Source organism: Gnatocerus cornutus, chromosome 5, assembly GCF_029298725.1.
Source record: "Gnatocerus cornutus isolate USDA-ARS CGAHR chromosome 5, icGnaCorn1.1, whole genome shotgun sequence".
Taxonomy (NCBI): Eukaryota; Metazoa; Arthropoda; class Insecta; order Coleoptera; family Tenebrionidae; genus Gnatocerus; species Gnatocerus cornutus.
In genome coordinates this window covers 11,739,707-11,766,495 of record NC_142237.1, presented here as the reverse complement: position 1 = coordinate 11,766,495, position 26,789 = coordinate 11,739,707, and the positions used below count along the sequence as shown (strand labels likewise).

The following is a 26,789-nucleotide window of genomic DNA, read 5'->3' as shown; positions in this document are numbered from 1 at the left end:
AAAAATAAAATAAAATTCCTATAAATCATGGTTTTAACATATGTAGTACTATTCGAAAATTTAAGATGTGCAATGAAATTTCCATCATGCCTCATTGGATTATGACAAAAATACAGATTTTCAAAATTTTAATGATAATAATACTTGCAGAAATTGCTGACCACGCTCTTCTTGTTTTTTATCTTTGCGGTTTGTTTAGGAAATTGAAACATCCAGTTTATTTTTGGTTGTTAAGAGATGTTTTCTCAGAAAGTTACTCTTTTTTATGAAGGTTGAAGTCCACCAAATTGGAATTTAATAAACGGTCAAAGTCAAAGGTTTTTTCTAATTAAAAAAACTGAACTCACCCATTTCCTTTGAATGATGAAACCGTTTTTTTTATTATGACAATTTGACGTTATAGGAAAATTACGAAACGTTTTATTTTGACGCCAAATCTTCAAATTGTTTTTTTATTTATTGAGTAACCATGGTGACATTAATGAAAAAAAAATCTTTTGGTTATGCAATCAAATATACACAAAATGAAATTATTAATTTATCGAAAATCTACTTCTAAATAAATTTGCAACTATTATTGTAACTACAGTTCAAACAACAAATTGCGTATTTTTTCTTAAATAGAGTATAGAGTAAATATAGCCATGTGGATAAACTTAAGCCCAAATGTCATATTCAATTCATATTTGCCGCCAAGAATTCAAAAGTGAATTCGTCTGAAAACCGTTAATTTTTTTCCAGCGAATGTGAGCGCATTTTTCACTGAATTTTTGTTCTGTTTCGTCATTTAAATTAAAAATACTTTTACTACATCGTGCCAATTAAATGTGAAAGTTAAACTCGTTACAAACTCCCCAAAATGTACATAAAGTCCATCGTTCTCGACGGCTTCAAATCTTATGGCCACCGAACTGAAATTGCCGGCTTCGACAAAGAATTCAACGCAATTACCGGTTTAAACGGCAGTGGAAAATCAAACGTCCTCGATTCAATCTGTTTCGTATTGGGAATTTCAAATTTGAGCCATGTAAGCTATATAACCTCAAAATTTTTTTCGTCAACAAAGTTGTAGGTCCGCGTCGGGAATCTCCAAGACTTGATCTACAAAAGCGGGCAGTGCGGTGTCAACAAGGCGACAGTCTCTATAACTTTTGATAATAGTAATCCTAATCAGTGTCCTCCTGGCTATGAAAACTCCACAGAAATCACAATCACAAGACAGATTGTTTTGGGCGGGAAAAACAAGTTTCTTATTAATGGAACTACTGTTCCGGCTAAGAAAATCCAGGATTTGTTTTGTTCAATTCAGATGAATGTTAACAATCCGCATTTTTTGATTATGCAGGGGAAGATTACCAAAGTTTTGAATATGAAGCCTTATGATGTAAGATTTGAAGGGTTGTTGAGTTTGTAACGTTGCGTGTAGATTTTAGCGATGATTGAAGAGGCTGCGGGGACTAAAATGTATGAAGCAAAAAAGGAAACTACTCAAAAAACCATTGTGAAGAAAGATGCCAAGCTAAAAGAAATAAAAGAGGTAGATTAAGAGGAGTCTTTATTAGTTATTACAGTTTCATTTTAAGGTCGTAACGGAAGATTTGGAACCGAAATTACTCAAACTAAGAAACGAGCGGTCCGAATTCTTGGAATACAAAAAGATAGAAACAGATTTAGAGTATTGTTTAAAAAAATACCAGGCCTATGAATATGTTGCTTGCCAGAGGATGTATATTAAAGCCAAAGAAGCAATAGAGCAGGAGCAGATTACCATGAAGAATATTGAGGATGACATGCTGAACCACAAGAACGAAATTAAAGAAATTGAGAATGATGTCGCGAAAATGACGAAGAAGGCTCAGGCGGTAAGATTTCACGTTTCACCATCTCTATACTAAACTAATTTTTTACTAGGAAGGCGACGAGAACTTACAGAAAGCGGAAGCTGAGCTCAAAACCGCCGAAAAGTCCCAAGCCCAGATTAACGCAAAAGTCAAAGCCATAACGGACGACATAAACATTGAAATCGCCACAAAAACTCAACTAGAAAAGGTTTCACTCCGTTTTACTCCTCCATAAATAAAACTTGAAATTTCAGAACTTTGTCGACGATACGAAAACTCTGAAACACAAAGAAGCCGAACTTGCGAAAGTCCAGTCTCTTTTCAACAAGCTAAAAGAAGCGGACGAAATGGACACTCAAGCTTTTCTCTGTTCTCAAAAACGGTACGAGGCGTTGAGCGCCGGCATGGAGATAAACGACGAAGGAGAGGCCGAAACTCTGCAAGAGCAACTTATGAATGTCCGCCAGGAAGCATCGAAAGCCGGGAGTGAAATGAAACAAGCCAACGTGAGATTGAAGTTCTGTGAAGATCAGTTGCAGAAGAAGCAGCAGCAGCGGACGTCGAGTGCTAACGAAGTTGCGAAGCACCAACAGGCGCATGATGCTACCAGTAAAGAGATAAACAAGTTACAGGATGATTTGAAGAAGTTGCATTTTAAAGAAGACAGGATGATCGAATTGCAGGGTAACAGAAAGAAGTTTATGCAAGAAATCAGCGCGTTGAACGAGAAACTTGATGATTTCGAGGTTCGGAGACCCTACACGCAATTTAAGTATCGGGATCCCGAGCCGAATTTTAAGAAGAGCAGCGTCTATGGCGTTGTTTGTCGCTTGATTGAAGTGAAGAACGAAGTCGCTAATGTTGCCATTGAGACCGCAGCTGGTGGAAGAGTAAATCTATCAGTGATACGTAATTTTGAATATAATATCACTTTTTCAGCTCTACAACGTCGTCACCGACACTGATATCACCGTCAAGAAGCTCCTCCAAAAAGGTGAACTCCAACAGAGAACCACCTTCATTCCAGTCAACAAACTCCAAGTCAACGTGATGAGCAACAACATCATCTCTTTCGCCCAAAACTTAGTAAGTCAAAGCAACACAAAATCAATCGACTAATATTTCTTCAGGTTGGAGCAGAAAATGTTCAACCTGCCATGGCCCACCTCGACTACAATAAACGCTTTAAAGTAGTCATGGAGTATATTTTCGGCAATGTCTTTGTTTGTAAGGATTTAAACGTTGCAAGACAAGTGGCTTTCCATCCCCGTATCAAACGCAAATGTGTCACACTGGACGGCGATATAGTAGATCCAGTGGGTACTTTGACTGGAGGTGCGCCTCAGAAAGGCGGCTCTGTTTTGAGCCAACTCAAGGAAATCAAACAAGCTGAGGTAAAGTGTTGAGACTATTTAAATTGGGGCTAAAATTTACACTCTAGGCTGAGTTGAGCGAAAAGCAGCGCCAACTAGAAGAGGCGGAAGCAGAGATTGGGAAAATGAGGGAGAAAGAGGAGAAGTTCAGGAACTTGAAGCTACAATTAGAACTTAAAGAAAACAACTTGAAGCTGATCACGGATCATTTTAAGATGACGTCGCATTATAGGCAACAAGAAGAGATCCAAAACCTCCAAACAGAAATAGGTTCGTTTTCAGAGATTTTCTTTGCGTGAATTGACCAATTTTTTAGGTGAATTAAAGGAAAAGATCCAAACGTGCATAGAAAACGAGTGCAAGTTTAAAGAGCGAGTCCAAGAACTCGAGAACAGAGTCATCAATAACTCCAAAGGCAGTAGAGACCAACAAATAGAACGAGCTGAAGCTGAGATGCACAAGTTGAAGGCAAAATCGGATAAAAGTCGGAAAGAGTGGACGAAGAAAGAAGAAGACTATCGTAACTTCAACTTCGAAATTGAAGAACTAAAGAAGAGCTTGGAAAACACCGAGCAACAAATCAAAAAGTGTGAAGAAACGATCGCGGAATTGAAAGCGAAGCTTGAAGAAGTCACAACAGAATCCAACTCTCTGACTGTAAGTTAAAAAAAATGATGACAGATAAATAAGCGAATTTTGTAGGATACAATTTTGACCCTTCAATCCGTTGTGAAAAAAGAAAAAGGACTAATCACCGAAAAGAATAAAGACATCCAAAAACGAAACCGCCAAAAAGAAGAACTCGAAAACCTCATCACTACGTGTGAGGTCAAACTCAAAGAACACGAACATAAACTGAAGAGCCTTAAAAATGATTCTAAAAATCTTGAAGCTAAGCAAGGAGATTTGAAAAAACGGGTCAAGGGAACAAACTTGGAAGAAGCTGAGCAAATGACAGAAGAAGAAGCCAGAGAACTGGAAAAGAAAATTCGAAAAGGCCAAGAAAGAAAAAACGCTCTCGGTAGAACTATAAACAACAAAGCACAAACACATTTTGAACAACAAGAAAAAGAATACGACGAACTGAAACGAAAACAGAAGATCGTGGAACAAGACAAACGTAAATTAATTGAAATAATTAAGAATCTTGACCGACAAAAAGAGGAGATATTATCCAAGGCGTATGACCAAATTTCCAAGGATTTCGGCTCGATTTTCAGCACGTTACTACCGGGGGCGAACGCAAAGTTGTTGGCACCGACGGGGCAAACTATATTCCAAGGACTGGAGGTAACGTACGACAACAGTGTGAAATTGATTTAATTGTTCTAAAGGTTAAAGTATCTTTGGGAGGAGTTTGGAAGGACAGTTTGACGGAGTTAAGCGGAGGGCAACGTTCTTTGGCCGCTCTTTCATTAATTTTAGCCATGTTGTTATTCAAACCGGCTCCTCTGTACATTCTAGATGAGGTGGATGCGGCGTTGGATCTCTCTCACACGCAGAATATAGGGAACATGTTGAAAACTCACTTTAAGAAGTCTCAGGTATGTGGGATTTTCAGTGAGATGATATTTATACTGTTTTTTGTAGTTCATAATTGTGTCGCTCAAAGATGGAATGTTCAGCAATGCCAATGTGTTATTCAAAACTCAGTTTGTGGATGGAGTTTCTACGATATCCAGGACTGTTAACAGGCGGGCGTGAATCTTTCAGACAGTAATAATTTCTTTTACAGGGCGAAATTTGTTAAGAATTTATACTGATTAATTTAAAATTAAATATTTTGATTGGAGATGGTGGTCTATTTCGAGAATTTAACTTTTATAGATTCCATAGAAAAAATTGTAAATAGAATGCCAAATCACTGTTTTTTTTTGTGGCTTTTTCCTTGTTTGCACTCCACTCAAGTCAATAGGTGGCCTTCCCATCCAAATTTTAAATTAAAACCTAGCAATAAAATATAGTACGACGAATTAATAGATTATTCTAAGTTACCACTTCTCAAAAAATTGTCATTGCATAACAAAAAGTAATAATATGAAGCTGTGCAGTGTTCAAACGTGTTTCACCCCCTGGCCCTAAATTCCACCGATTTCCAAATCCTGACAAATATTTTGAGAGGTTTAAAGAATGGGTGAAGAGAACGGGCAATAGAAATTTAGAAGCTTTAGATACAGGCAAAGTACACAGTTAGTTCACGATACTTTACTTTTTTCCGAATTTGGAACAAACGGAAGGCTTTTAAATTCAGCCAATTAATCCCTTCGGTATTCTTTTAGGTGATGTAAATTATAAACTACTTACAATCATTTTTTCTAGATAATTGTGCGTCAAAAATTCAAGAAACAAGTACTTTAGAAGTTACTGTAAACGATACCCAACCCCTGAACTAGGTGACAAAATCTGTAGTCGAAAAAGATCTTACAAGATCTTTTCAAACAACCACAATTCAAAAAGTATAAACGAAATCTGTCACCAGTTAGAAAACAAAATTCAAAGTATGTACTGAAATATAAGAAACTGGCACGTCCTAACAAAATTCTAGTTTTTTTATAGCGAAAACATTTAAAACTTGCTCAGAGTTTTAATCTAAAGTTGAAAAGTAAAATGTTGGGCAATGATGCGGTCCACTTTTTCCTATCCCAAATATTATTATAATTATTCAAAGTTAAGACAACTGTTTGCGCTTCCAAATCGATGTTAAATAAATTTCCTATAAATCATGGTTTTAACGAAGTATTATTCGAAAATTTAAAAGATGTTGCATTGAAATTGAACCAGCGAGATAAGATGTGCACACTAGTCTTTGATGAAATTTCTATCATTGCCTCATTGGATTATGACAAAAATAAAGATCAAATTTTTGGTTTTCAAAATTCTAATGATAATAATACTTTGGAAATTGTTGAGCACTCTCTTGTTTTCTGTCTTTGCGAATTGTTTAGGAAATGGAAACAACCAGTTTATTATTGGTTTTCTTCTTCTGCTATAAAATCTGTTGTTATCCGAAACTTTGAAACTTTTGTTAACAGAAGTACAAAACTGTGGATTAAATGTTATGGCAATAATATGTGACCAGTGCCAAAACAATCAAGCGGCTATAAATCTTCTCTTAAAGGAATCGACAAAATTTTATATTGAGAAAAAAGTCCAAAAACCGGATAGTTGTACAAAATCAAGAAATTGCGCTACTCTACGATCCACCACATTTAATCAAGGGAATCAGAAATAACTTAATAACAAAATACTTGGTATGGGACCCAAACAAACAGAAACTGCAAGCAGAATTATTCCAAAAAAAAATTACAATATTGCAATTTAAATTTTATTAAAAATTCCAAATTTTAAGAGGATAATTCCATATCATGTTAACTTTTCAATAGTAATACCATGAGTAGGTGAATATTTGTGATAATTTAGACGATTTATTAGCTAAACGAAATTTATGTTGCTATGAAAATACCACGAGTTGCGTAGCAACGAGTGGTATTTTCTAAGAGCAACATAAATTGAGTTTGCTAATAAAAGTCTAAATTATCACAGAATATTCATCCTACGAATTGTATTTTGCACGACTATTCCATGCATACAGTAGTAATAATAATAATAATTTCGTCAGCGGAATTATTAGCAAAACGACTCATTTTTAAACGTCAAAAAATTAATTTGCTTATGTAACCATGGTTGACAACACCAGCATCGTGCTAAGGCTTGCCGCGATAATACCATGGTAGATCTCAAATCTGATTGGATGTTAACTTATAAGCATGGAATAGTCTTTTAAATGTTCTCATAAAGCAAACATTGAAAATGAAATAATAACTAAAATAGTAAATTTAACAAATTATGTTTACATTAAGGGGGTAAATTTAATTTTAAGTGGAAAAGACTCGTTTAGTGCAACATAGCGCTAGAATTTATGATAAGGCCATGTTCTGATTCTTCAAAGTCAAACTTTCACTTCTCATTTTTGACACTCATTGACACTTGCAGTTTTTACTCCAATGTCAACTTGTCAAAACCGCCCTAAATGCCGACCACCCCCTTGTCAGGCCATCGCGACATAAGCCACCATACAAAACCCCAAAGTTCCCGCGATCTTAGCATCTACACGGTCCAAGAACTTGACCAGATTCGCAAGTCTAATGCTACGACCAGACTCACGAAATTTGAGGCTTTTAAACTGTTTCTGTGGAATCCAGAGCAGAAGACTGTCTTTCATTGGACCAAACAGACGTGGCGTAAGATAGGCGTGAAATATTTTGATTTATATTTACTTTAACATTGTCTTTTAGTCTTCGTAGTGATATTTTACCCAATTTTCATTGGATTGTTTGTGGCGTTATTCTTCGGGATGATGACAGCGATCATTGCAGGGATGAAACAGGCGTACGTTCATCGACCGATGATCAATAAGCGGACTTTGTTGGAACCCCCTAACTATAAAGAAATACTTAGGTGAAGTTTACAAGTTGTAATGTAAGGAACTAAGCTAGTATGTGGAAAATAACAACACTAACTATTTTTTCGACTCTTTACTCGTTTGTACGACTAGACTTTTTATTTTTCGTTTTTCCTCCAACTTAAGTCAGCTATCAAGGCGATGTGATCCGATGGGGCAACAATACTGGGAAGGGCTGTGTACTGTGTCAGTTCCTCTAACGTTGGAAAGGGCACCACTTGCTCAACATTAAAGTTTTGGTCCTCACAGAAGATGTAGTCGAGGCAGTCCGCAAACCCCGCCGTAAAATTCGTGTATTTTGGAGTCCCGCACGCGCTTTTAAGGCGTAGGGGTTGGTTGAGAGACATCCTGACCGCCTCCTCTGGCTCTAAACACAAAAGAGGATTAACCCATTAACGGCCGCTACCACAAATAATTTTTTTTTTTCATAGATTTTACATATGAGGTTTACTTTAGATACCTGGGTGATCGTACATAAAAATCTTGAAAAAAAATGTTTGTCTTCTATTTTTTCTAAGCTGTCCTATATAGTATGAGACACTTGGCGGATTCATATATGTAGAAACGTTCATTAAATAAATAGAGGTAATATATTTTATTGACCAATATAAGATGTTAGCACTATGCAATATGCAAAAATTTGACAAGAAAAATATGCGCAGACATACTTCTGTAAACTTAATGAATCCGCCCTGTGTCTTATATGGACGTTTCGGAACGCGAAATTTCAAACTCCGTGGTCTGATATTGGCGTTTAAATCTTTACACTTTATTCGGGTACATCCTGTATGTATAGGGCGGTAAAGGGTTAAAAAAAAGCAATTTTGTGGTTGAAACTAACTGCTCTGGAAGTCAATATGGCTCTCCTGGACACTCCCACTGGTGTACAACTGGTAAATACCACAACTAGGAACACTGTTGAAGTCCCCACATAGAATCAAAGACACTCTTTTCTGAAACTAAGACAAAACGAACTTATTTAATTAAAACAGTCGTTGCGTCATACCCTCGTCTTAACTCCCTCCAAGACGTGTTGTAAATACTTGATGATAGCAGCCCCCTGGAAAAGTCTAATATGATCAGCGTCTGGGTGAAAGTACAAATGCGTGTTCCCCACGACTAGAACTTCGTCATTGGTCAGTGACTCCAACACGTTAACTTGGAGGACGGTAGACCGGTCCAAAATGCGCCCCCTTAGCTGCTCGTTCTCAGAAACTACAGTCCAGAGATTTGAAAACAACGGATTTGTCTCGAATTCGTCTGCAAGCACCAGTCTCTGAGCCTCCGAGTGCTTAAATCTTTTCCTGTTGAAAAAAAGAGCGACGCCTTCGGGGACAAGACCCCGTTTTACACAGAAGTTGCTACCATAATCCAATTGTTCGAATAGGAGGTGGAGATCGTAGTTATAAACCTTGCGATCGACTTCCTGCAAGCAAATAATATCGGCGTTATACCCCATGATTTCTTTAATAAAAAGCTGCTTCCGGTAGTCTATACCCAGAGCATAAGAGGCGCAGTACGGATGTAAAACCTCTCTTGTAAAGTCTTGATCGCAGTACAAATCAGCCAGAATGTTGTAAGACACCACGCGAAAAGTCTCGTTCTCGCAGTGATGCTGCGTGAATTGGTGGCGAGTTTCAAATGGGCAAAACCCCGGGCCTGCTTGAACTTGCGTGGAGGATACGGCCTCAGCGGCGGGGCCTTCCGCCACGTCATTCTTAGGCACACAAGAGATTTTTAGAAAGTTACCAATATCACTAACTTTTGACTTATAAATAAAACCACTTCCTATTAACTCCCAGGCGTCTTTCTTCTCGGATTTGTACCAACAAAACTCCGATAATTGCGTCTTCGTGTACACACTGTCCCACTTTGAAGGATACACCGGAAATCCGGCCAGAATCGACGTTGGAAGTGTCACTCCACTAATCCATGGGGAGTTCACAATGACTTTATATTCCGTCCCACACACGTGCAGCCCCACTTTGCTCGTTGAACCACTAAAAATGTCACCACAGAGAAGCGTTTCGTCCACTGGAAGCCCGTCGAGGCTCACGGAGACTTCCACGGGGGCGCTTTGGTTTTTGTTCTTTTTCTTCACGACTTTCTCGATGTTGGTGGCAACGCGTTGGGTGAAACTAGCGACAGTTTCGGTGGCTTGCCGACAAAAATTAAACTGGCGGTTGACACGGGCACTGGAGTCCACATATTGGAAGGTTAGTTCGAACTTGTCGGAGTCTTGTAAGTGGCGCAAGTAGGCTTGGTTCATTTTACAGACGTGTTTGTGCAAGCGGCGGAGGGTTTTGATCAAATTTGAGGGGATTATCAACATTAGTGAAGATAATCGAGGTTAGAGCGGTGCGAAACTTTGTGGAAATTGTAGGTTAAGCACGTGTCAACAATGAACTGTCAGAGTGACAGCTCCAAATGACAACTATAGAATTAAGAAACAAATAAGAGTGTTTAAGATTTATAGCTAGAGATAGTTATGTTTGAATTATAATAATTGTAATATTTATAATATTATGAATGTATTGAGTCTGAGTTAATGAAATTTGTACAAAAATCAATGAATTTGTTTTCTTTCCCTCACCTTGAAACTACAGTTGAACCTCGAAACAGAAAACACAAATTATTCGAGTTCGACGGAAGAGTAATGTGACAAAAATTCGTTTAGTAAGAACTGACTATCAGTATTCGAGAAAGTAAAACATTCTGTTGAGGCCAACTGTAAAAGTCGAGGTAAAAATCACATTTAAATTTAATCAAAATAGCTTTAAAGTGAATGTACATATTAATAAAAATCAATTTTTAAAGTTTGCGTTAATTTTGCGGCGCAGTGTAGTTATAATAATTTGCCAACTATGTCATTTGGAATTTTTATTACCCAGTTGTTTTGATTTTAAAGTTGTATGACATAAATGCTTTTCTCAGCAAATATTCTGTTGTCGATTATAGAATTTTAACCAGTTAAACCATCAAAAATTTTAAAAATAAAAAAATGCAATTATGAAACATAAATTTTCAAAATGTAAGTAATTCAGCCTACGATGATTTAAAATTGGCTTTTTTTGAAAGAGGGTGTTTTAGAACACATTGGAGGTTTTCGTTTTCATGAGCAATTTTCTTCGAATAAAATTCTCTCCTGGCGAACAGTGACCCATTTTAAAAGTTTTACCCCTTCCACTAGGTTTTTTTCCTCTAGTTATGTCAGCTGGACATGGCCACGAGGTTCGTAACCTCACTTTTCTAAAATGTAGCAACAAGTTTTAATCCAATTATTTCATTTCATTATGTCGATTATGTTGACTCTAAAAAAAGCCAAAAAGCTGTGGTTCGCTCTAATTACTGTGTCCCTCATCTATTACTTCGGCGTTCTGACTCACGTTTTCGAAACAAACTTCGACACCAACTTTCACTACCCTTACGACGGCGAAATAGAATTATTCGTGCAACAACTGCGGGCCAACACAACCCCTAAAGTCCCCCCGATTAATTCCTACAATTTCCATTATTCTTCGCCATGCGTGGAAAAGTGCAAAAATGTGGAGTCCCTCCGCCTGGTTTTTCTGGTAAAATCATCCCCCGAGAACTGGCAGCGCCGCGTGGCCATCCGGAGCAGCTGGGGCTTTGAGCACCGCTTCTCAGACGTGGAGATCCGGACGGTTTTCTTGATAGGCGAGCGAAACGACGAAGACTTACAATCAAGACTGAATGAAGAAAATGGTAGATTTAAGGACCTAGTTCAGGCTAACTTCACAGACAGTTATTACAACAACACGCTGAAGACCATGATGGGGTTCACTTGGGCGGTGAAATCGTGCCCCAATGCGAGGTTCTATTTTTTTGTTGATGATGACTATTATGTATCCACCAAGAACTTGTTGAGATTTATCAGGAGCCCCACTGCTTATCCTGACTACCTCGAGCCGGCAAATCGCAGGAAACTTAGTCAGTTTGATTTTGATTTGGATGAAAATGTGCGGTTTTATGCGGGATATGTTTTTAAATCTGCGCCGCATCGCCATCAGAGTAGTAAGTGGTATGTTTCGTTAGAAGAGTATCCGTATCATATGTGGCCCCCTTATGTTACGGCGGGCGCTTATGTATTGTCCAAAGAAGCCTTGATGGACATGTATTATGCAAGTTTTTACACCAAACACTTCAGGTTTGACGATATTTATGTGGGTTTGTTGGCTTATAAAAGCAAAATTGAGCCATATCACTGCGAGAACTTCTACTTCAGCAAGTTGAGTTACAATCCAGCGAATTATAAGTATGTGGTGGCTTCTCATGGATTTTCTGACCAACTTGAACTGATGAATGTTTGGACTGAGCAAAGGAGCAGAGGGTTTGCTTGAGAGCAAATTCTGTTTAGTTATTGGCTAGTTGCTAGTTGTACGTAAATATCTCGGTTTTAATTCCATTATTTTAGTTGCAAGTGGTTTAGGTTGCAAATTTTCGTCGTGTAATTCGTTCCTGTTCCTGTACAGTTTCTTAACTGCAGTCGCATGTCAAATTCTAGGGACAATGATGCCAACCTTGTTATATTAAAATTGCCAAAGCTAATTTATCAGGATTTTAACTTTGAATTAAAATTAGGACATTTGCAACCTAAACCGTCTGTATTAGAGCTGTGATATAAGACTGTCATTTGATCACGTAGAGTTTAGTCAAGCTGACAACGAAAAAATAAAAAAAACGGGAAAATTATGTTTTACATGTTGGTAGCACTGCCGATTTTGAAGTTTGACACTTTAAATTTGGAAACATGGAAATCCCTGGGCAATGTAGAACAAATTTTCACATTTTCACAAAAAAAATCTTGGAAATTATCACACTGACGAGCAAAAGTACTCGGTAAACTTTTTTTACTGTGTAAATTGGTTTTAGGGCACGAAGTTTCGGGTTCCACAAAAAAGCATCGTCAATGTTTACATGTTTTATTACTGTCACAATGTAATGACGGTATCTATTTCGTTAATGATTAAAAGCCAGATTTACACAACTAAATTTTGTACCAGTTACTTTTGACCGTCTCTGCAATTGCCTATTTTACTTCTCCTATGATTTTAATACCAAATATTAAACTTTGTGTTTTGAACTCAACTGTAAAAACACGTTGCCCAAGATTTTTGCACTCAAATGTGCAGGAAATTAGAACCAAAAAGTGACATTATTTTGTAAGAAAATATAAAGTTGGTTGTAAACAAATTTTGTTTTTTTTACCTACAGTCGATTTAGGTTGCAAATGTCCAACCACGGTCACCAATTTTAAAATTTTTATCGTGTAATTCTTTCCTGTTGCAAATGTGGCACTGGTGGTGGTGGAATTTGGGGTACAAAAGACGATCGTGTAAGTTCTGTCAATGTAATGTGTCAAAATTCAATTTGTTTGTTACCGTTTCTTAACAGCAGTCGCATATGATGAGAGAAATTCACTTCACTTGGAGCAGTTTAAGAGCTCGCACTAATTAATTACGTAATTTTGCTTCACGGCAATTTAAATATGCCAAATTCTAGAGGGACAATGAAGCCAACCTTATACAGGGTCCGGCAACACTTGTGTCCACCCCCAAAATCGTCTTTAATTTTAAAGATAAAATTTTGAAAATTTGCATACGCTCATAGCTGACAAAGCTCTAGAACCTGACGCAAAAATTTGTTTTTTATCACGGTTTGGTTGGCGTCGCGACGCCTAAGAAGTATAATTTTTAGCGATTTTTGAGTTTTTGCGGAAATATTCGCAAATTCAATTTTTTTTTAACATAACTGTTGTACAAATATCTGAGTTTTTATTTTAAATCTAATGCAAATTGTGTCTAAAATTTGCGAAAAAAACGTTGTTTTATCAAGTTAGTTTTCAAAATTATGACAGTGCAGCGGCAATCTACGTTTACACCAAAATTTCACAAGTCACTTCACTTACTTTTATAAAGGTTAATTTTGATCAACACGGGCATGTTGCACTTTATGGACACCAGAAATCGTTAATTAACATCGACAAAGCGACAATTTCACCAGGTAAGACTTTTGTTACAATCTAAAGAGAACCAAAGGATAGATGTCATTTGTGACACAAGATGTTGACAGATGGGTGTAAACGTAGTTCACAAGTTCATTTCGTCAAAATTGTCAAAACTGCATTTTTTTCTCAAATTTTGAAGACAATTTACATTGAATCTAAAATAACAACTGAGATATTTTTAACATATTTATATTGAAAAAGGAATAAATTAGGGGTTGATATCACAAACCCTCTCAATTACCTAAAAATTACATTTTTAAGGCGTCGCGACGCCAAAACTATCAGTGATAAAAACAAATTTTTGCGTCAGCTCTATAGCTTTGTCAACTGTGAGCGTATGCAAATTTTCAAAATTTTATCTTTAAAATTAAAGACGATTTTGGGGGTGGACACAAGTGTTGCCGGACCCTGTATATTATATTAAAATTTCCAAAGTTAATTTATCGATATTCCAACTTTAAATAACAAATTAGTCAAAGTGGACATTTGCAACCTAAACCGTCTGTATTGGAGCTGTGATATAAGAGTGTCATTTGATCAAGTAGAGTTTAGTCAAGCTGACAATGAAAAAAACAAAAAAACAAGAAAATTATGTTTCATATGTTGGTAAGATTGCCAATTTTGAAGTTTGACACTTTAAATTTGGGAACATGGATATCTCTGGGATGGCCATTTAAAAAAAGTGCACTGTAGAACAGATTTTGACATTTTCATCAAAAAAAAATCTTGGAAATTATTACAATGACGAACAAAAGTAATTTTTTTTTTATTGTGTAAATTGATTCTAGGTCATGAAATTTTGGCTTTTAGAAGAAAGTCAACTTTTTATGTTTTATTGTCATAAAGCCAGATTTACACAACTAAATTTTTAAGAAAATTGCATGCAAGACTTATGTCAGTTACTTTTGGCCGTCAGTGTAATTACCTGTTTTACTTCTCCTATGATTTTAATATCAAATATTAAAGTTTGGGTTTCAAACTCAAGTGTACTAACACTAAATAAAAGTGACAATATTTTGTAAGAAAATATAAAAAGTTGATTGTAGACAAATTAATTCCTATTTGTTTTTTTACTGTACCCTTTTCTTCCTTAGATACAGTCGATACTCGATAATTCGAATTTTACGATTATTCGAACTAAGCGCTCGGAATTCAAATTATTGAAAGTCTCAAGTTGCCAACCTTGCGACTTAAAAGTCACTGATCGTTTCTAGTGACCTTTGATCTCCGGCGCTCCGTTTGACATTTTGAACATAACCTCATTCTCTAACCTCACTTCTGTGTCGTTCTCTTTTGATACCCAAATTTATCGACAATGCCTGTGATACAATACATTACCTTAGCCCGAACTGTCTCAAATATACTCCTGAAGAGCGCCCAAAGAGTAAGAACTTTTGTAAATCTTCTAAACCTCGCATAACCTCTAATCTTTCAGCACACTTTTACTCGATGCAAATCCGACATTTCAAAATATGCCGAACATAAATCAATCGAAAAGATCCGAAACATTGGAATTTCCGCTCATATTGACTCCGGAAAGACAACTCTCACTGAACGCATCTTATTTTACACCGGTCGAATAGAGGCAATGCATGAAGTCAAAGGGAAGGACAACGTGGGGGCCACAATGGATTCCATGGAACTGGAGCGACAAAGGGGCATTACTATTCAATCAGCCGCGACGTACACGTTGTGGAAGGATCACAATATTAACATTATTGACACGCCTGGTCATGTTGATTTCACTGTAGAGGTAGAGAGAGCCCTGCGGGTTCTTGATGGGGCTATTCTCGTTCTGTGCGCCGTTGGTGGAGTCCAAAGTCAATCGCTAACAGTCAACCGACAGATGAAACGCTACAACGTTCCTTGTCTCGCCTTTATAAATAAATTGGATAGAATGGGGGCTGATCCACGATACGTTTTGGAACAAATGAGGACGAAAATGAACCACAATGCTGCTTTTATTCAACTTCCGATCGGACTTGAAGGCAACTGTAAAGGCGTCGTTGATCTAATTCACCAGCGAGCGATACTCTTTGAGGGACCTTTAGGTGAAGAAGTGCGCTTTGATGAAATACCGAAAGACATGAGGAAGGAGTGTGAAGACAAAAAACACGAGCTGATTGAACACGTGTCCAACGTCGACGAGATCCTGGGGGAAATGTACTTAGAAGAGAAACCAATCTCTGAAAATGATATTAAAGCGGCCATCAGGAGGACGTGTTTGAAGAGGGCGTTCACTCCAGTTCTTGTCGGGACGGCGCTGAAGAATAAAGGGGTGCAACCCCTCTTAGATGCGGTTTTGGATTACCTACCTAATCCGGGGGAGGTCCCCAATTACGCTTTGAAGGAAAAGGAGGGGGCTGAACCGGAAAAAATCCTTCTGGATGGCGCCAGAAGCGACGATTCCAAGAAGTTCGTGGCTTTGGCTTTCAAATTGGAGGCGGGGAGGTTTGGGCAGCTCACCTACATGCGCTGCTATCAGGGTAAAGCTTCCAACCCTTAATTAAGTCCGAGATTAATATCTTTTTTTTAGGTATGTTAGAAAAAGGGGACACCATCTTCAACATGCGCACCCAGCGCAAAGTCCGCATTGCGCGCCTCGTCCGCCTACACTCCAGCAACATGGAGGACGTGAACGAAGTGTTCGCCGGCGACATTTTCGCGCTCTTCGGCGTCGACTGCGCCAGCGGCGACACCTTCGTCACGGACCCCAAACTGGGGCTTTCTCTCGAATCGATCTACGTCCCCGAGCCTGTCGTTTCCATGTCCATCAACCCTGTTAACAACAAGGACCGCGACAACTTCTCCAAAGCCATCGCTCGCTTCACCAAAGAAGATCCAACATTTCATTTCTTCTTCGACAGTGATAGCAAAGAAACCATCGTCTCAGGAATGGGCGAACTCCACCTGGAGATCTACGCTCAGCGGATGGAGCGTGAATACAACTGCCCCGTCGCGTTGGGAAAACCGAAAGTCGCCTTCCGGGAGACTCTAGCCTCGCCGTGCACCTTCGACTACCTCCACAAGAAGCAGTCCGGTGGTCAAGGACAGTACGGAAGAGTTACCGGTGTGTTAGAACCGCTGCCACCACACAAAAACACTTTACTGGAGTTCGTGGATGAGACAGTCGGTACTAATGTCCCCAAACAGTTCATCCCGGGCATCCGTCGCGGGTTTCTCGCCATGGCAGAGAAGGGCCTCCTCTGCGGTCAAAAACTATCCGGACTAAAGTTCCGCCTCCAAGACGGAGCCCACCACATTGTCGATTCCAGCGAATTGGCGTTCTTCTTGGCGGCACAAGGGGCGGTCAAAGAGACGTTCGAGCACGGGATCTGGCAAGTTCTTGAGCCCATTATGACAGTGGAGGTCACGGCTCCGGATGAGTTCCAAGGGAATATTATAGCACAGTTGAATAAAAGGCACGGGATTGTCACAGGGACTGAGGGGAAGGAAGGATGGTTCACTTTGTACGCCGAAGTGCCGTTGAACGAAATGTTTGGATATGCTGGGGAGTTGAGGTCCAACACGCAAGGAAAAGGAGAGTTTACGATGGAGTACTGCAGGTATTCGCCGTGTTTGCCGGAGGTCCAGAACAAGCTGGTTGAGGAGTACGAGAGGAGTATGGGGATTATTTCGGATAAGAAGAAAAAGAAGAATTGAGTAGGAAATTAGGTTTTGTATATAGCTGTAATTAAAAAATAAATTATTCAAAACAATTCTTACTTGTTCTGGATCACGGGTAGTCCAATGAAAAAAAAATTGTCCATAATTTCTAATATGCGGAAAAGTTGGGTGACTTATTAATGCGTAAAACAATGACATAAAGTAAAAAAAATTAAGTGTTGTTTCTATGTAATACCAGATCTGGTGTATTTCACTAATTTTTACCGACCCTTATAAAATTTATATGCGAAGAACGAAATTTAAATAAACAATTTTCTCATCTTAAAATTGGGATTGATGGAGAAGAATTTTACAGTAGAACCTCGATTATCCGGGCAAGGGTGTTCGCTCGATTATCCGTGCATTTCCAAAAAAACACACAAATCGAAGACCAACTACTTCGTATTTTTGCTGGAAAATGATATATGGAAAAAATAAATACTTTTATAAAACAATTTTTGAAACTTGAAATTAAATTAGCGCCCAAAATTTTAGTTTTATTAATTAAAAAAAATAGTTTAGGGACTTTTAGCGAGCAGACATCAGACTTGGTTCATTCTGATTTTACGAAGATACATATAGGTGAGATACAAAATTTTTGAATTTCATCCCAAACTCGCCGGTAAATTTTTCGATGCCGTGACATTTTTTTATTGTTTAAATTACATTTGTAATTCTTTTTAATTTTTTTTTATTGTTTTGTATTGTTTATTAATTGTTATGTCTGTTTGTTATTGTTTTTGTTCTGTCATTCCACATTTAAATAAACTGTTTTTGAGTTTATTTTAAAACAAAACGTAGTTTGTAGAAATGAGTTTTATCATGCACATTGTTAAAAATGATGGACAATTTTTTTCGCGATTTTATTATTTGGATTAACCGTGGGTCTTCTGGAGTTTTCTTGGTGCTGAAACTGGAGGGTTTAAAAACACTAAAAAAGAAGTAAAAAATATTTTTATTAACTGACTAGATACACGATTCAAAGAAACTGTGCGTCTCCGAAGAATTTCAAATCTAAAATAAAAATGTCATTTCTTTTGATAAGTACCCAGTCTTGCACAGTTCGATTTGATCAATATATTGCGTGAATTACGTACATTCTAAATAATAATTTATCCTATAAATATTCGAATACATCCTTACACTGCGTATATACAGATAGGCTCTCGTACGGCAGTATCCCAGTTCAGATCAAAACATCGAAAAAACGACAACGGTTCTCACAACAGCAAAAATTTCGTTAAATTGACTATTCGTTTAAACCGACAAATTCGTGGATCCAAAAATCTTTGGCACAATATTAAACCTTATCTGAATATTAACCTACACGTCCGGCACTAGAAACCGTCCCAATGGCTTTGATTTTTCTATTTTATGGAATGATCAGATCACGAACAATCCCAGGACGAGTTTTACCACTAGAACCAGACGAGATTTTGATTAGTAACAGCACAACTTAGAATTATTGTCATCTAAACTAAGTTAAAATAAACATAAAAAAGCTTGTATATTGAGCAACGGAAAAAACACCGAAAACTTGCGTTCAAGGACACTCTCTTTGGTCATCACTGTTCTCTCTTGAGATCAAAATCAACCTCCAGCTTGTGACAGTGGGCCGACTACTTATTACCTTAAGTACGATGTTTAAAAAAATAGAAAAAATAACTCGAGTAAATAAAATGCATCTTAAATTACTGTGGATATGGGAACGTGAAGGGGTGACTTGGGGGAGTGAAATCTTAACAGCTCCGTCACGGTTATTGCGATTTGAACTAAACCTCTTCCTTCCAAGACGTCGGCGGCGCAGCACAGCATGTTCTGAAAAAGAAAATTCGTTTATTTAGGGTCGAAGCTCCCACCCCCCCAGTAACAAGATGGTATTATAGAAATATTTTATTGGTTAAATTTGAATCCAGTATAAGTACATAACCCAATAATATATTTATAATTATTTCGATAGATTATAATAAAATTAACTAACTCAGCCGTCAAAAGTTTGTACCAACGAAAATAATATTAACTTATTCTACCATCTTAAAAATACTTAACAATTTCCGCACCTTTTGATCTTTTAACATAAAAAAAATCTCAAAAATTGAAGAAAATATGGAATCAAATACTGCAACAGTCTTTGTATTAAATAATACTGGAAATATATAGTGACTAGATAGTTTACCAGCGGCATAATACTGAGAAAGAAATAATAGAGAAGCGACTATACACTACGCGTAAGCTGGTTGATATAATTAACAGAAAACCTACTCTTAGAACCCCACCCAAGTATTTATCAAAAATACTCTAAAAATCACACCGTTTCCTATCCAAGTACATATAAAAACAGACTTTCAAGACGTTAATAGGCACTGATTACTATTAAAAAAAATCACAATTTCCTCCACCCCCTCAGTTCGGCGGCGGAAAGTATACAAGCAACGCGACCGTCATAAAGAACAAAGATAACAACAGAAGTGAGACTGTGGTGTCTTGCAGAGTCGGCGACGGCGCCACTGTTGTTGCCTTTGTATCAAATTCGCACAGAGCTGTTATAGTATCCAGAAGGCGCGGCAGCCCCCTTCCTGGTAATGCTTCAGTCACGTCTAGGGTGCTGCACAGTCGCCCCTGCAATCATCACAGTCTCACTCACTTGCTTTAAATGGGGCGGAACACTGGATTTTACTGGATGCTTGAAGACGAAGATCAAACGATGAGGGGTCAAAGTTAGTGGCAAGCATAAGCATCCAAAAAAATACAGTTTTAGTTGGTTAAAAGACTCGACTCACCTCGTCCACGCCGATCTTCCGGCACGCCTCGATGAAGTTGTCCACGTTGCGGCGACACCGCGCCATCGTCAGCTTCGGCTGGAAATTACTAAATATAGCAGCTTTTTACGAAGGAACAAAGAAGAACTTACAACAGCTGGCGAAGGGACGTGTATGCTGGCCACAGATCGCGGTTTGATATGATTCGCCAGATGGCACAAAACCACCCCGTCCGTCAAAGCCGGCGCTAAATCCTCCGGAAGGGTCATCTTCAATCGAGCCTCAATAATCTGCAACACCACTAATTATTTTCCGCCCTAGATAACCCCGTTAAACTCACATTTCTTAACTGATTGATCAAATCCGTTTCTTCTCTAGCTTTATCGATCTCTCTTCTCATCGTAAACGACATCTTCTCCACCGGAACGTCCTTGTTCCACGTGATCGTTCTATTCCCTTTTACGCCGTTCATCGCTTTCAAATTATCGTTTCCTCCATTCATATACGTCCTCCTGTTCATTCCGTTGATATTTGGCACGTTATCATGCGACAAAATACTCGTTTTTCCCGTTATCGGAGACTGGGGTTTGACGTAATCTTGGATGTACCTCCCCGTGTTCTTGTTCACTTCAGAGTTGCCGTTGAGATGCGTTGGAGAGCAGTTTTTGTACGGGGACTTGTCGATTTTCTTCGTATCGTCGAAGACGTATTTGGCACCACCCAAAACCGCGTTCAGAGGGGTTGGATCGGACTTGGAGGTTGCCAACGAGGTGTGTGACGGGGAGGATGCGTGGTGGGTTGGGGTGTTTGGTTCGGTTTTGTACGTTTGATCGTCGGGGTTCTTCGTTCGATAAATTGCAGGTACGTCGTGGGCCCTTTGTTGCTTTAAGGCGTCTTTATACTCTCTGAAAAAGAGAATGACGTCACAGTTAATTTAATGGTGACACAAATGTAAAAAGTCACGAATCGATTTGACGAAAGGTCAAATTATTTCGATTACTACGTACTTGTATGTTTGTATTTGGTGCAAAGGCTTAATCGTCTTGTCTTCAGCTTCGTTGTTACCATTGTAATGACCGTACCCATCGCTGCACGGACTCAGCCTGTAATTCTCTTTGCCGGTCAAGTCTAACTCGTCCTCATTAGTGATCTCTGGAGCTGGTGAAGCCGTCGAAGGAGTGGACAAAATAGAATGTGTCCCATTCGTCTCGGTCCTCGTCAACAGCGACGTCGAATTCCAACTCTTCTCTTCCATGTCATGACTCCACCGCTTCTCGAACCCATCGCTACTGGTGCTGTAACCACTATCCACGTTCTGTCGCTTGTGCTTCAACCTCTCGACCAGCAACGGCGGTCCCGGGGATGAACCCGTTCCACTCTTCCTCGACCTACCAAACAAAATACACTAATTGAAGTCGTTTTACCAATTCTTCCTCACCGTCTCCCCAAGGTCCCTCCGCCGCCGCCGCCAGTCTTCCGATCCAACCGCATCGCCTCGTTGTCCAAATACTTGAAAATGTGCACCCGCCCTCGTCTACATAAGCTCGCTGGAGGACTAGTCAGAGGGTTATCTTCTACCAATAGATCGATCAGAGTGGACATATCGCGGATTTCGATAGGTAAAGTTCCGATTCTGTTCGCTCGGAGGTCCAGCCTCACGAGTTTCAAAAAAGTCACTTCCACGGGGACAGCGAGGAGGAGGTTGTTGCGGAGAACTAAAGATTGGAGGGAACGAAGGTCACCCATGCGGGGTGGAAGATGGGTAAGTTGGTTACAGGACGCATCCAGTTCAGTCAGTTGGGACATTCGATTCAATTCGTCGGGTAATTGAGATAAGTTGTTATTTGAAACTAGTAGAATCTGCAAAGGGCAAAAGAAGAATAGTAAATTAACATTTTTAGTTATTGTCAATCACTATTTCTCCCCCACAATTGCAGGAAATTAATTACAATTGTCTGTCTCCGTGCACAACTTGAGTCATGAGAACTTTTCTTCGCTTCGTTGCGCTCTAATGCACTGACACCCCTACAACTACAAGTTCTCTTTGTTGCATTTTTTCTCTCATTGTTTTTTGTAATAGACGAACATACAGAAGGACCAAGACTGCTCAAAAACGCGGAAAAATAATAATTCTCTTTTAACGCGTAAGGAATTACTGTTTTCAACGTTTACACAATAGCAGGAAGATTTATTCTCTCCGCAAGATTTTTTAAATAACTCAGCGACTGTTGTTTGGCGCTTGGCCACTTCTCTGATTTAAAGTCTTCTATAATTTTATGTAATAAAAAACATCACTTCAATTCTACTGAATTATCGGAGCACTGTTGATAGGCAGGGCTATCAACCAGAATTCAAATTACAAAGCTTCCCGATTTTCCGATTTAAAAATAGTGCTTAACACTGTTGGTCGACAAATATGTCGTTAAGCTTCCGGTTACGATAAAAGATAAACGTGCCATTTCATATTGATAAAAAATTGAAACAAATATTTGCAGCAAGAAAAACAATTAAACCAAATATACTCACTTTAATGGGAAGTTGACACAGCTCTCGTGGAAGTGAAGTTAACTGATTCCGGCTCAAATCCACATAAATTAAGCACTGCAAATTGACTATACTATCGGGGATGTACCGGATGGCATTGTGGTAGCAATGCAACCTTTCTAAAAAATGGAACGTCGTCACTTCTTCAGGAAGTTCACTAAACCGGTTCTTGGATAAGTCTGCAATAAAAGAAATAATTGAAAAAACATGTTTTTTTTGGCGACGAACATATCTCCACTTGACAATTTAGTGAGTTTTTTATAGGCCCTTAATTTAACCGGCGCCACATATTTTGTTCGGCCTATTTAAAAAACAAACTCCGCGCAGTTGGATTTCCCTTTCATCTTGAGTTGAAATGAAACAATGATCGGAAAGAATCAAAGGAAATCACGTAATGTCGCCGTGCCGTTGGTTCCAAATCTGGTCGGTTTGAGAGTTATTTCAATGCAAATATCAAGACAATGATAATAGCGAGTGGTATTTTGGTTCGCGTTGCATATTTGAAAAGTCGCCAAAAATATGAATGTACACGGGAAATGAATTGAAATGAAATCAAAGTTGGGTCGACGCAAGTTACGCCAGCAACTTGAAACAGGATAATTTATATTCTCACAAAACATGCAGTTCTGCGAAGAAAATAAGGATAATCTCGGAAAGTTTGTGTGTACTTTGTAATGTAAACTGTGTACAAAACAACTAAACATTTGTGTATTTATACTGAAAAGGCCACCGTTTAGTAATAAGGTAACATGTAGTTACAGAACACTTGTTCATAAAACATGAGACGTAAACTGAGACGATGTTTCCATTATTTACAAAATTATGAATGTTAAGCGAACTCATTTCAGAGCGAACATCATCTCATAAATATTTCAACAAACAGTCTGCAACCTACAAAACTACTTCCAAACCAGAAATTACTTCAAAAACAAATATGCCAATTATAGATTTTACGCACGGCTCATGAAGTTTAGAAACATGTTGGTAGCTCTGTTTGTGTCAGAGAAAAAAAACTTGAACTTGAACGTGGCGTAGCTGTTGGTGTCAAAGAAAAAAAACTTGGACTTGAACGTGGCACATTCTCTCATGTTTTTACGTTCACCCGAGGAAATCAGTGTATCAGTCTTAGGAAATCAGGGGAAATCGTTTGGTAATCAGGGAAATCATTTAGACATCAGGGGCAATCAATAGGAAATGAGAGGAAGTTTTACGAAATAACAAGGAAATAAGGGGAAGTTGGACGAAATCTCAAGGAAATCAGGGGAAGTTTTATGAAATCACAAGGAAATAAAAGGAAGTTGGACGAAATCTCAAGGAAATCAGAGGAAGTTTCACAAAATGACAAGGAAATAAGGGGAAGTTGGACTGAATCACAAGAAAATCAGGGAAAGTTTTATGAAATCATAAAGAAATAAGGGAAGTTGAACGAAATCACAAGGAATTCAAGTTTGCGAAATAACAAGGAAATAAGGGGAAGTTAGACGAAATCACAAGAAATTCAGGGGAAGTTTAGCGAAATAACAAGAAAATAAGGGGAAGTTGGACGAAATCGCAAGCAAATCAGGGGAAGTTTTATGAAATCAAAAGGAAATAAGGGAAAGTTGGACGAAATCACAAGGAAATAAGGGAAAGTTGGACGAAATCACAAGAAAATCAGGGGAAGTCAAGTGTAGGCCATTTTTGAGAAGTAATAACCCCTGGCGTTCACCTTTCGATCTCAGTTTATTTATATCTGATTGTTTTATGTACGAAACAAGTGGCTGCAAGATCAATATTTGGTAGATTTCTGCCAAGTTCCACCCACATGGCTCCGCATCTTCACCTCTATGCACTTATAATATGCGCAGTTTTAATAGGTTCTTAAATGAGACAATTTGCGGCCTAGTCTGTAATTTCAGTCGGTTTAGATGCATCACCTACTGGAATATTAAATATGATTTTTTATTAACTAATAACGTGGTTGTAAATTTTATGGGCTGCTAAAATTAACGTTCTAATGTGGTTGGCGAAATGGTAGAACCGAATTACGCACTAATCTTCAACATGGCAAATATTCTAATCGTAATTACCTCACCTTTAATTGTGATTACCGTGTAATTGCATGAGTAATTGTGTTTACAGTAAAATACACCCAACATCCATACTCAATAACGAATCCCCCAAATGTCGTTTTTCTGCTAAACTTAAATTGAATATAAACACGCAACGACAAGAATCCCCTGCTCTGTTTTGCAATGTTTTCAATCGCCTGTCTCGCAACCACGAAAATATTTTATATCCAAAGTCGATCAAAATATCAGAAATAGAACAGAGGATGTCCTTTATTTGGATTTCCAGTGACGAGAAATCGAAGTTAAAGGTCAGGAGTGGCGCACAGGGAAGTTCATGGGAAGGGTATGAAAAAAATACCAACAGCTGAATTTTAGTTGGAATTTTTTCTTTTTGTTATCTGAGTATATTTTGGTGATAACAAGAAACGTAAACATTGAGCAACTAGTTCATGGTTATCGCTGCATTTTTTGTTTTAGTTTTTCTCACTTTCTCTTTCGTAAACCCTCTTTTGGTAATCGCAGCTTTACTCTGAAGCCCTTGTAAATCCCCACAATGCCTCTACGATCACCTCAAATGAGGGGAGACGTAAGATCGATAAACAGAGGGCAATCCGCTTACGTAAATTTTCGACATTCTTTAACATTCATTAGCATAATTGATTACTTCAACGACAGCAAAATGATCTGTTTTGTAAATGCGATATTGCGAATATGCCACATGTTGGCAGAATTGTCTCTATTTTAACGTTTTAAAACAGCCGCGATAAACATGTCCACTATGACAATGATTGACTCCAAGCGGAGCTGCCAACATAACGATGATTTCAAAGCCATCTCATCTTTGACATGAAAGAGATACCAACATGCCAATCTAAAATAACAGTCTTTTTTTTCTTATTATAAATGAAATCTACTGTAATGCCCGGCCTGCAGAAATGAGATTTTTTCGCTGGAAGATTATTTAATTGAACTCTTCCCATTAAATGTGAATTATAGCATGTTTTGTGAGTTTATAGCCCCTGAAAATTACCACCGAGCAAACCGTTTAAATTTGGCTGCTTGCACCTGTCACTGTCATCTCGAATTAGCTCATCGCTTATAAAATTCAGCGTCGCCACAGTAACGATCTGTGTTGTCTTGACAACCAACTTCATTGTTTAAACAAAGTTTCAAGGCACTTTTAATTATCAATGAAAAGGCCTCTCTCCTCCTCCATTGAATAAAAGCACTCTTTATTTCCATTTCCGTCATTTTATGGCTCTTTTCCACAGTTATTGCAGTTATTTTTTTCCAAAACAGTTTCGATTCTGTTGAAAACCACAGCCGGTTCTTCTTATCACTCAACCGCGATAACACTTGTCATGATAATTTATAGGGGAAATGGAGAAAAGCGTTCTTACCTGCTATTACGGTATCACGGAGGTTGAATTTTTCACTGGTTTTGGGGAAATCTTTGAGTTTTCGGTTACTCAGCTTCAATTCACCACTTTGGTTCGCATCGTCAAGAATTTTCTCCAGCGAGCGAGTCAACTGGTTTTGAATGTGCCCGTTTACGTTTTGAACCAACATTGCCATGATGCATGGCAAACACAGTCGCGGGAAAACACTTTCTTTAAAGTTTTTCGGAACTTTTCACTGAGTTTTTCTCTCACGACATCATGAGAGATGAAAGCAAGGGCGAGGTATTTGTAGTTTATTGGTTTGTGTGACATAAAGAGTAGAGGGCGCTGGCTGTCAAATGTCATATACCGATCAACCATTGAGGTATAAACCATAGATCGGTGGAAAAGTTGGGCTCTATTTTTACTTATGCGGTGGAAAAAGAAGCCGAAAGTCAGTGGCTACCAAAAGCTGGAGGTTTTGCAGTCATTTTTGAAATGTGGTTTATGAAATGTCAATATGTTCCCGAAACTATGACATGTATCAAAATGCGGTTTGAAAAATCGCTTTTCTCGCACTTTTTTACATAAGAATAAGTACGAAAAATAATTCGGAAAATTTGGCGAATAATTCGAAGACCAAGTGTAGTGTATCACCCTATGGTGCAAAACCTAATTCGGTCAAG

General features: G+C 38.3%; 6 protein-coding genes across 7 annotated transcripts; 4 read left to right on the top strand and 2 right to left on the bottom strand.

Annotated features, from left to right (window-relative positions):
- Window positions 1–669: 669 nt before the first annotated feature.
- Window positions 670–5,083, top strand: SMC2 (structural maintenance of chromosomes 2). The gene is made up of 13 exons (XM_088037114.1): window positions 670–1,027; window positions 1,073–1,384; window positions 1,427–1,537; window positions 1,584–1,862; window positions 1,912–2,049; window positions 2,096–2,731; window positions 2,781–2,927; window positions 2,972–3,235; window positions 3,283–3,484; window positions 3,531–3,871; window positions 3,917–4,504; window positions 4,549–4,758; window positions 4,805–5,083. Exons 1-13 carry the CDS (start codon window positions 860–862, stop codon window positions 4,916–4,918), a joined length of 3,510 nt encoding a protein of 1,169 aa, XP_087893240.1. The 5' UTR covers window positions 670–859; the 3' UTR covers window positions 4,919–5,083.
- A 2,161-nt stretch (window positions 5,084–7,244) lies between these two features.
- On the top strand, window positions 7,245–7,676 carry LOC148174501 (uncharacterized). Its single transcript, XM_088036835.1, has 2 exons — window positions 7,245–7,455; window positions 7,510–7,676. Exons 1-2 carry the CDS (start codon window positions 7,245–7,247, stop codon window positions 7,674–7,676), a joined length of 378 nt encoding a protein of 125 aa, XP_087892961.1.
- A 58-nt stretch (window positions 7,677–7,734) lies between these two features.
- Window positions 7,735–10,137, bottom strand: LOC148174500 (2',5'-phosphodiesterase 12). The gene is made up of 3 exons (XM_088037119.1): window positions 8,683–10,137; window positions 8,518–8,635; window positions 7,735–8,043 (listed from the first exon to the last, which is right to left on the bottom strand). The coding sequence occupies exons 1-3, from the start codon at window positions 10,006–10,008 to the stop codon at window positions 7,775–7,777; spliced, it is 1,713 nt and encodes a 570-aa protein (XP_087893245.1). The 5' UTR covers window positions 10,009–10,137; the 3' UTR covers window positions 7,735–7,774.
- Window positions 10,138–10,905: 768 nt separating this feature from the next.
- Window positions 10,906–13,236, top strand: brn (beta-1,3-galactosyltransferase brn). Its single transcript, XM_088037126.1, has one exon. The coding sequence runs from the start codon at window positions 10,970–10,972 to the stop codon at window positions 12,035–12,037; it is 1,068 nt and encodes a 355-aa protein (XP_087893252.1). The 5' UTR covers window positions 10,906–10,969; the 3' UTR covers window positions 12,038–13,236.
- A 1,671-nt stretch (window positions 13,237–14,907) lies between these two features.
- On the top strand, window positions 14,908–17,423 carry mEFG1 (mitochondrial translation elongation factor G 1). The gene is made up of 3 exons (XM_088037116.1): window positions 14,908–15,088; window positions 15,140–16,190; window positions 16,241–17,423. The coding sequence occupies exons 1-3, from the start codon at window positions 15,020–15,022 to the stop codon at window positions 17,365–17,367; spliced, it is 2,247 nt and encodes a 748-aa protein (XP_087893242.1). The 5' UTR covers window positions 14,908–15,019; the 3' UTR covers window positions 17,368–17,423.
- An 886-nt stretch (window positions 17,424–18,309) lies between these two features.
- On the bottom strand, window positions 18,310–26,444 carry Lrch (Leucine-rich-repeats and calponin homology domain protein). Of its 2 annotated transcripts, none has more exons than XM_088037117.1 (8): window positions 26,125–26,444; window positions 22,656–22,852; window positions 21,568–21,989; window positions 21,137–21,517; window positions 20,470–21,034; window positions 20,282–20,419; window positions 20,151–20,228; window positions 18,310–19,188 (listed from the first exon to the last, which is right to left on the bottom strand). In XM_088037117.1, exons 1-8 carry the CDS (start codon window positions 26,297–26,299, stop codon window positions 19,057–19,059), a joined length of 2,088 nt encoding a protein of 695 aa, XP_087893243.1. In that variant the 5' UTR covers window positions 26,300–26,444; the 3' UTR covers window positions 18,310–19,056. The 2 variants fall into 2 exon arrangements, with proteins under 2 accessions (XP_087893243.1, XP_087893244.1); XM_088037118.1 differs by lacking the exon at window positions 18,310–19,188 and adding an exon at window positions 19,293–19,989 and having other exon boundaries at window positions 26,125–26,356.
- Between the last annotated feature and the right edge of the window lie 345 nt (window positions 26,445–26,789).